This window comes from Ostrinia nubilalis, chromosome 2 (assembly GCF_963855985.1).
Source record: "Ostrinia nubilalis chromosome 2, ilOstNubi1.1, whole genome shotgun sequence".
Classification (NCBI taxonomy): domain Eukaryota; kingdom Metazoa; phylum Arthropoda; class Insecta; order Lepidoptera; family Crambidae; genus Ostrinia; species Ostrinia nubilalis.
In genome coordinates, this window is record NC_087089.1 from 6,496,851 (window position 1) to 6,506,773 (window position 9,923).

General features: G+C 36.3%; 1 protein-coding gene across 1 annotated transcript in view; it reads left to right on the forward strand.

Annotated features, from left to right (window-relative positions):
• Nucleotides 1-6,832, forward strand: part of LOC135081130 (beta-1,4-glucuronyltransferase 1) — an 81,630-nt gene extending 74,798 nt beyond the window's left edge. The window contains exons 5-7 of the mRNA XM_063975874.1: nt 1,527-1,659; nt 2,684-2,817; nt 3,040-6,832. Of these exons, the coding sequence (XP_063831944.1) occupies nt 1,527-1,659; nt 2,684-2,817; nt 3,040-3,237 (465 nt within the window). The 3' untranslated portion in view covers nt 3,238-6,832. The remainder of the gene's footprint in view (nt 1-1,526; nt 1,660-2,683; nt 2,818-3,039) is intronic.
• Nucleotides 6,833-9,923: the final 3,091 nt, after the last annotated feature.

Here is a 9,923-nt window from a genome sequence, read left to right on the forward strand (position 1 = left end):
GCCATCACAACACAACACGTTACGCACTAGTGTGAACGTTACCATCCTACTAATATTATAAACGCGAAAGTTTGTATGGATGATGGATGGATGTTTGTTACTCTTTCACGCAAAAACTACTGAATGGATTTTAATGAAACTTTACAATAATATAACTTATACATCAGAATAACACATAGGCTACAATTTATAAACATATTGTTCGAAATACTAATCCTGCGCAGACGAAGTCGCGGGCACCAGCTAGTACTAAATGTATGAAACCGATACCGTTCTGACGCGTCACGTCACGACACATCAGACAAATATAAAACCACCTTTACAAGTGTTGTTGTTTCAAGATCGCTTGAAAAATGCCATATAGATGTTACGGTCAAAGTGATAAATGTGAAAATTATGAATAATCGCCGGTTATTATGAATAATTACCGCATGATTTGGTTAATGTGATTAATATGAGGTCATTTATGTGTGTATAAAACTAAATAGGCGGCTTAGGGGTGGCCCAAGGGCCACCCCCGCCGCACCTTAACCTATTTTTCACTTTAAATCAAAACATTATGTTATAGGCATCATTGAAAAGTAATATTATGCAAGAAACATTCCAAACTCATTATGCCAAATTATATTAATATATGATATCAAAACGTTCAAAAGTTTGGCTGTACACGAGCACGTACACAAGATGTTGTTCTCTTTTAAGAAATTTGTTAGTACTAAGGTTGAATTATTAAATAATCACTGTTAAATGTGATTGATTTATCACTATTACCGCGACTGTCGGTAATTATTCATAATAACCGGTTATTATTAATAATTTTCAATTTATCACATTAACCGTAACATAGATATAGATAGTACAGAGGGCGCGTCTACACCATATTCGCAATAAAACAAAATGTACCTACTAACTACTATGCATGAAACAAAACTAGATACTGGTCTGGTCATTTCTGCGCCCCTCCAGGGTCTGCGCCCTGTGCCTGGGCACCGCTGGCACCGCCCTAGTTACGGCACTGTAAGGCATTAGCTGTTATTAGACAAAAAAGCTAAAAATCATTTACAAATAGCTTCAGCCATAAATAAGAGCTGGCTAACTGAAATAGGTCATCCAATTAAGTCTATCTTTCTTTTTCATCAACCTAATTAATGGTGATTATAACGAGCATTCTGATAAATGCGGTCGTTCGTGCGGTGGATAGCTATCACCATTATAAAGCTTAATCATTTCTATTAAGCAAACATAAATTAAACCTAATCAACCTGATCGCCAGCTATACAAAAATCCTGCCTCTGATAAAGCAGGTAGACATGATCGAAACACTGTTTCTCGCTAAAAATACTAAACTCTTTCCAATAAGTCAGTTCAGCGTGTTCTTTTTCCCACAAGAACACGCTTTGAAATACCAGCACGTATTTAAAACCGTTCAATTACCATAGTACACTCTATTATGTCTTTCACGCATGACCTAAAGCAAGCCATTCCAAAATGAACGAGTTATTCACGTAATCCTTTCCAACTTTCAGGTGCCATCAACGAAGACAGAGCTGCAAGCTATGTTGGCCAACAAAACCGCCATACCATTTCACAAGTTCGTATGTCCAAACTGCCACAACATACCGCAGCGCCAACAATGGATGACCGCCAACGAAACCAACCGTAAGAATTCAATTACATTTTCACAGCAACGGAAAATAAGCTATCGAAACAATTCATCTCCATTCACATGTCTTATTAATCAAACAATCCCATGAGATTAATGTTCACAGACCGATCTGGTTCCGATTGGAATTTAATTTGTTCATTAAAGGCGATGAGTCTTTATAATGCGCACGCCATTCTATAAGGCGCCTTATTCGGTGTTGAATCGATAAGACTGCTACCTTGACTAGTCTAGCAGGACGCAGCAATAGCATTACCATAAAAAACTAACATTATTACCTGCGACACTCAAATTGATGGGACGTAGGTATCTTCTAGATTTCTTTATGGTGCTTTCAAACAGCCAATTCATGCTAATAAAATCGCCATTGGCTACAAAGTAGGTGAGCCTCGACTACGGTGCTTTTTATCTTGTAGGATGTTGAGATCTTGAGATGTCTAGGCCAAGTAGGGCAAATGTCACCCGGTGAGACGAACGCCAAGACCAGTATAGGTCCTGCCGATGTAACCTACTTTTGCTTTTGTCTGTAATTGCCAACTTGGGTTCTATTTGTTGGAATTTCATTAGCAATTAATCACGGGTGCCGTAGTATCGTGGGCTATTTATGCCGTCTGCATGGCGTTTGCGTCGTATGGGGCATTCTAATTGCGTATTATGGTTCAATGACCGCGCTACCCGCCCGTTCCCAGACGCTCGGCGTTTCTTACGCCAATTTGCAAAATCGAAAAGGCTGCTCCCGTCCGCATGGATTGGATTGCATCTTGCATAATTTCCGTAATTTCATATTTGCTGGCAGCGAAACTGCTACCAACTCCATTTACTTCATTTCCTCTATAAAATATAGAGCACCGTCCACAGTCAAAGGAAAAAACGTTTTCACAAAATGATTCTAGACCCAGCAAAAGATGACTCACGATAACAACTGACTATTATCTTTTCAAAAAACGCTGCTGCATCTTTTTACAACAAGCAAGGTTTCGATCATTCTCATTGTGTAATTTTTGTTTTTATTTGTCACAGAAATGGACGTGTTCCACGTGGGCAAGCGACAGAGAAGTTTTGTGCATTGGGAGCCAATCTTCATCGGCACCCACCAAGATCCTTATTATGACGACCGACTCAGCTGGGAAGGGAAAAAGGATAAGATGACTCAGGTTTGTATTAACTTACGCCTCCCTCAGACATTAGTACATATAATTTTAAGCTACGAATGTCATCTGCTTCTTCAGGCACTACTCCTAATAAACATAAATTCTGAATTTCGTTTATCATTAACATTGTTTCGCTGCTCTTTTCCTGTGAGGAGCACATTTTCCTCACCTCTTGTTATATTTTCCCAGTTGATTGTTGCTAAATTCTTATAATCTCTTTTTCAGGGTTACATCCTCTGCGTGAAAGACTACGAGTTCATGATCTTGAACAACGCCTTCCTGATCCATAAGCCCGGCATCAAACACTACGTGAGGAACGCGAAGAGAGACTCCCTGGCCGCAAAGCAAACCGCCTACATTAAGAATGTCATCATGCCCGAACTAAAAAAGCTGTACGGGACAAGAAATGGATGCGCGCTGTGACGAAAACATAAAAAGATTGTTAGGATCCAAAAGAAAATTCGTCATAAAGACTGATATTCAAATCAGAGGCTATTTAGGAGTCTTTAAAGCCTTACTTGTTTCTACAGTGAGAACGGTAGTTTTCCCAAAATGGGTTTAGGAGGGCTATTGGTTCATATTTATGGAAGTTACTAACGAATTTTGGACATGCGCTGACTTCTCGGGTCTCGCGAAAGTGTACGTTACTGTAACTTGGACAGATATTCATGCTCCTTACTTCAGTCGAGCAAAGCCGCTGGACTGTGACGTAATGTTTGATATACTATCTCGTGATTGCTTCGCTAAGTTAGAAATAAATCGATTACAATTAACGACCTAAATGGGAACATTTCCTAGAGATATTGATGAAAAAATTAAGGAGATTGATTGTTTTATTAGTGCCCTTTAAAGAAGACTTTCTAGCTGTAAAATTGAAAAAATTTTCGGTACGTACACCGAAATGTTTGAAGTATCAATCAGTTTAAGCCCCATTGTCGCTGTATGTGTAATCAAATTGCGTTTAACAATAATATTAATCAGGTTACAGGGTGTATAACCGCCTGCCTTTTATACAAAACAATTGTTTAGCTTTTTAGAATGAATTGAACATATCATATTGACGGCTATTAGTGGTTATTTGACCAGTTTTTACTCGAATGTAATACATAAGTATTACATAGTTATTAACATAACTTGTATGTAATAATCCTATTCAATAAGTACTCGTCTAAATGGGATAACGTACAACAAAATGTGCTTCGCAGAAATCCCCGTGTTCTTAGCAATATTACCTAAGTAAGTACTAATAGTCCCTAGTAAATATTCTAGACAAAATAAATGCCCAAATGGTTTTTGCACAACAAAATTTAAAGAACCATTGCCTGTTAGCAATTTGAATAACTTTTAATAAGGGTAATGAATATAAGCTCGATTTTATGGTTCAAAACTTTGGTAACTTTTACCCTCTACAAACATTGAAATATTGTAACAGTCTCACCAGAGTAAATGAGTGTTCTTCAATAATGAAATATTTAAGTGCTGGTGCACACACGACGGTTACATTTTTAAGCAATAACGACGTCCATAATGTCTAAGTCAATAGCATGAATATATTTTTTTAACTTTGGATATTCAGAGCTAACAAACGCAAACATAATATAGGATCTACGTATCACTGTCAAATAGTTTAGTGCTAAAAATGATCTAAAACTTTTTTTGCAGTCAATGGCTTCCAAAATCTGAATTTATGAAACAATCGCCTGATGTAATAGGTATACCAATAAGGTACCAAATATCTTAATATATTGATAACTCAATACCTAGCATTATAAGCTTATGAGACCGAGGCCTTATTATATCCGTAGTGTGTAAGCAAGTAATTTTACATTGATCGCGGCATTCATTTGTTCGTTAGGCCGTTCGATTAACATTTTCTGCGCCCGCGCGTCTATTTGTTATGAAAGACTCTTGAAGAAATTTCTAAGAATATTTCTATTAATACCGTGAATTCTATTGACCCCATTCTCCGGTACCTGGACAGTCAGATCTGGAAAGATTCTAACGCGCGGCTATGAATATTTGAACAGGCCTAAGATAATTTTTCTTACATCCGCATTCAGAGAACGTCCTGAATTGCCTGGTGCGACAACCTTCATTAGATAGCCTCGCCATAAAACGAAGTCTTGGTAAATGTATAGAATAAATTAAAAATCCTCAATTGAAGCCACTGCTTCAGCAAATAAGCACAAAGATATCTTTTTTCTTTAAAATGCTGAAGACGAACACTTATTATCCGAGCGATTTCAAGGCGAGAGGGAATAGGCACTTACAGGGCAGATATGTGCCATCCTAGACTGCATCTCACTTAACACCAAGTGCGATTGCAGTCAAATACCGGCCTTGTCTAGCATAAAAAAACGCTCTACATGAGCTGGTGGAAAATAATGATTTACTTCTATGGATGTATGGATTTTTTAATGATTTTTGACACATCCCATGTTTGCGTCTTTTTTATATTGCCTCGACAAGATAACTAGGAAGTTCTAGACAATTCAGGACGCAAATTATCACTATAACAGTATTCTTTCAAATCTTGATTTTGAAAAAAGTGATAAGTTAACGCTCTGCCAGTGCAGTTGTTTTTCAGGATTTTTAGCTTCTGAGCCTCTACATTTACATATCAATTATTGTAGAATAATGTGGCTAATCAATTTATTTGTAGGCGTAATTTTATACTTGTATCATTTATGTCTCAATTATTATCTGTAAATATAATGTGAATTAAGGAAATAATCATTTTTGAAAACAAATTAACTTACCCTAAGTTAAACAGTGTAAATTAATGTTTTACTGTGCGGTAAAAAGTAAATATTCCGATCCTTGAAAAAATGTGGAAGATAGGGATATTTTGGAAACACCTCCATTAGCAATATCTACGTCATTGTTAGTCGTCTAGAATTCCTGAATTGCATTTCGTAATATTATTAATGTGCCTATTAATCGTGTTTAATAAAAATCCATTTACCTCAACATTTTGTATGTGAACGTTTACAGAATAATATTGCTTCTTATGTTGCACGTAAATGGATTTGCAGACAGAAAGTGTTCGTGATTTGTTCAGATTTGAAAAGTTTCAGAGATGAAAAAGTTATAAAATATAGGTATTAACGTTCACAGTGAAATCTCTCTATTGATTGTGAAAATTATCTACTGTCTACTGGCTCATCCATTCATCCCGAGACAAGAGAATGCTAGTAATGAACACTCAGACACATTTGTCGTAAAATTTATCTTATGTAGTCATGCAATATCAAATTATGCGGAAATATGCAGAACCAAGTTGCAATACAAATGTTTGAACGTGGCTTATTCCACAATCAATAGAGAAAATTAAAAAGTAAATTGAGCTGTGTAAATCTCGAACAAGTTCTGGATTTTAATTCTGCCTCTACTTAGAATAAAGTTGAGGCAGAATAATACTGTAATATAATATAATTATACACACTGATGTGTGAAGAAGAGCCTGAAGGTATTCGTGATACTCTGTATTATACAAAATTAGTGCTTAAACTCACCACGTTCGAATTAATAAGTAGGAAAATAATTTAATTTTCATAATTTCTTAGTCCTATGTATAAATTAATTAAGATATTTTTAGATAATGTGATGTAATATAAATAAAATCATTTGAATATTCTCTAATGTACTCAACTTTTACTTAGTCATTTTTGGAATGTTTCAAACATGTTTTGTAATATAGTTTCTTTTGGACTATTTTGTTTAGGTCAATTATTCCTTTACTGTTTATAGTTTTTAATGTTTCTTTAGGCTAAGTATTTCTGGGGTTTGGTTATGGCAAAAGCATGTGGTGAGTTTTCACTGTCGGCACCAAGGTTCGCAAAGTGCCTCTTAGTTGATAAGTGCATAATTATATAAAAGTCTTTCAATGTGATCATTTACGAAAATGTATTTATCGAATAATGTAAGTAGTTTAACTTTTATATCAGCGGTTTCATAAAAATCTACAGGTAACGTGTAATCGGTCTAAACTTTCGAATAAAAGAAATCTTATTTCTGACGTTGCTGGTTTTATTACGAAATCCTTACTGTAACCTAAAATATTGATAAAATACCATTTATGATTAACATTAAAAGAATCTATAACAACGAATACACGCCCAATCCTAAAATTGCCACTTTAAAATTAAGTTTAACCGTATCTCCCGCTGAGCGTCTTCTATAGAAAGGACCTGGTCCAGGAGGATAGTGACTGTCAGGAGGTCTTATGGGGTCTCTATACCTCGCATACTCATCGTAAGTGGGTATCCTGCTAGTTGTATGAGGAGGGTCTGGATAACCTGGGGTACTTCTCCTTTCCTCTGCTGGTCTTTCTGTTACTTCTGTATCTGTTTGAACCGCAGCATCTTTGGATTCAGGAGCTTCTTTAGATTCCGGTTCTTTAGGCTCTTCTGCTTGACTTGCTTCTTGCTTATCATCTCCATTATCACCCCTCCCTTCACCATTCGACCACAAAATAGAATCGTTAAAAATATAACTAGGGAGAAATACAGTCTGCACTCCGTCCAAATAAATTGACGTAAAACGATTATTAACACTCGATGAACGGGGTTCTAATGCAGATGGGACTGTGCTAGCAATTCGTCTAGGATAACGAAATAAAATCAAGTAGTTTCTGTGAAAAATAATGAAAAACAATAAAGTATTCAAAATCCCAAAAGATGTCATTTCCTTGGCATTTAACGTCTAATTTTTTCATTTATGGTCCCATATTTGTAGTCTATGAACGTCACAAACACCAATCTTCAACGAGGATTTAACAATTCATAATTATTCCACAATTCTACAGCTTCGTATAAGGCTAAACTAATATCAAGTTTTAACTCAAACATAATCGTGCAATAATGGCTTCGCTAACTTTAAGTTTCAAACAGTCGAGAATTCCGAAATTACGGCAACATCCCAGACGCTCGCCTCTCAGAATGCTGATGAGGCAGCCTGAGATAAGGAAGTTGATCAGACGGTACGTGCGGCGCATACTTACTCCGAAGCCAGGTTTTACCCTATTAGGCTCAAATTTATTTCTTATCGTACAACGGCCAACGCACAGTTATCATAATGGCATTCTACGTAAGAATCCGAAGACGAGGAAGAAAACTTGCGATTTACAGTTTAATGTGTTGTATCCAACTCTTTAATGTGACCGAAGACTCTTTAGGGGCGATACACAAGTAGCAACTTAAGTTCGGCTTTTTCAACTTGGACAACTATATACTTTGCAACGCTGCTTATCACGTTTAAACTGAAAGAAGGTTGTAAATTCCATGTGTGTATCTATCTAGACACAAACAGACATATCTAGATGTCTGTCTGCGGCATCTTAACTTCCAAACTAACACCCGTATTGACAAATTATACTTGCTTAAATGAAGCAGAAAATCGAACGCACAGCGTTGAATAGAGCTCTGTGATTGGTTCGTGTGACACCCTATGCATCCACGCGCACTGTGAGACCTCATAGTAATGTTTGTGAATATGGGCGTAAATAACCCTGACTGTTGAGAAGCAACTGCTTCGGGCAACTCAACTAATGTTGCTACGCATGATCATTACCTTATTAGAATCGGTAATTGATGTTTTATTATGTTTCCGAATCAATTAATGTTTAATTTCGAAAACAATGACTGCACAGGGACAGCGCATTAACAATACTTACCAAAGACCACACCAAAGACATCCGCGTGTCAAACTCTAACGAATCGATCGTCGTGGTGGATCCTTGACTTTCAAATAACATTGAGCATTAAATTTAATTAATTCTCTGAATTTTAATTTCAAAGGTTGGGTTGGTTGGTTGGTTGGTTGGTTCAAATGTCTCCGATCATCATATAAATATTATTATAAAAGGTAGGTACCAGTTTATAATTTGACTTTTGAACTGTTAAATTTTGCCATTTCGCTTGGCCTTTTCATTTTAGTTATCCTTAGATATTATTATTGTTGTCTATCGTTTAACTATCAACTTTCGACTTGTTATTAGCATAATTTAAAACTGAACTTTAATGGGTGTGACATGTATTTGATTGGTTATATCATAATTATGGTGTGTTTGATAAGGGTGTCATAATCTCATGAGCATCATCTTAGACACGTACATAAATAGCTTACGATTAATAAAACCTTCTAGGGAATAAACCTATAAAACGTAGCTGCAATAAAACAGAACGAACACTGCCTTTCGCGGAATCCTAATTATGTATGATATGGCTTAACCATCTATCTCATAATAGATGTTTTTACCACATTAAACTATGCCTTAATTATTATAAGTTTTTGCTGTATTCTAGTCTGTGAAGGCTTGGGTTAAAGATTATTTGCTGGCGATACGTGGCAGAATGATCTTATCGCCTCAGTTCGCCCCATTGTCCAGTGCTCTCTTGGGCACAGGACCTTAGAGGTGGGGTTTCATAGTTAATTTCTCAATTTAGTTAGACGGCACATGCAGGCATGAATAGACCTTAAGGTGATAGTCATCTAAGAATAAAAAACTGCTACATTAAATGTGTTGTCCTTACTACACTAGCTTCTACAGTTTTACTTTTAATTATTAATCAATTTAATCATGAATCAACTATGACCAAAACGATCACACTTTCCACATAAGTAGGTACCTACTTCAATAACCGTATTACTTAGTGTTAATTTTTAATTGAAGCATACTCATAACTTCAACAGTTTACTTTGGATCAATATTATTGTAGTTCAAAGAATATTCGACTTCACTTATATCCCATTCATAACTAACCTAAGAAATAACCACAGCTTTGGTATGAAAAGGACATGGGCGCAAGAAACTCAACAACTTTGTAAGCCTGAGGTGAGGCAAGACCACCTCTGCGTCAATTTACTACCAATAAATGTCCATCCAATTTGCTGGCAAACCCATTATTCCCGTATATCCTGGGAACCTGATATGAAAGGGACCGCCACGTTGACATCTAATTGAGTAATTAATTAGATAAGTATCATTGAACATGCGAAAGGAAAACGTAGAAGCATTAGTAGTGTCCCGATGGTAGGATATTCCGCTAAGAGAATTCGCATGTTTTTCATGATTCGTGCCAGTTTTCTGAATACAAAGAAACTAGGCA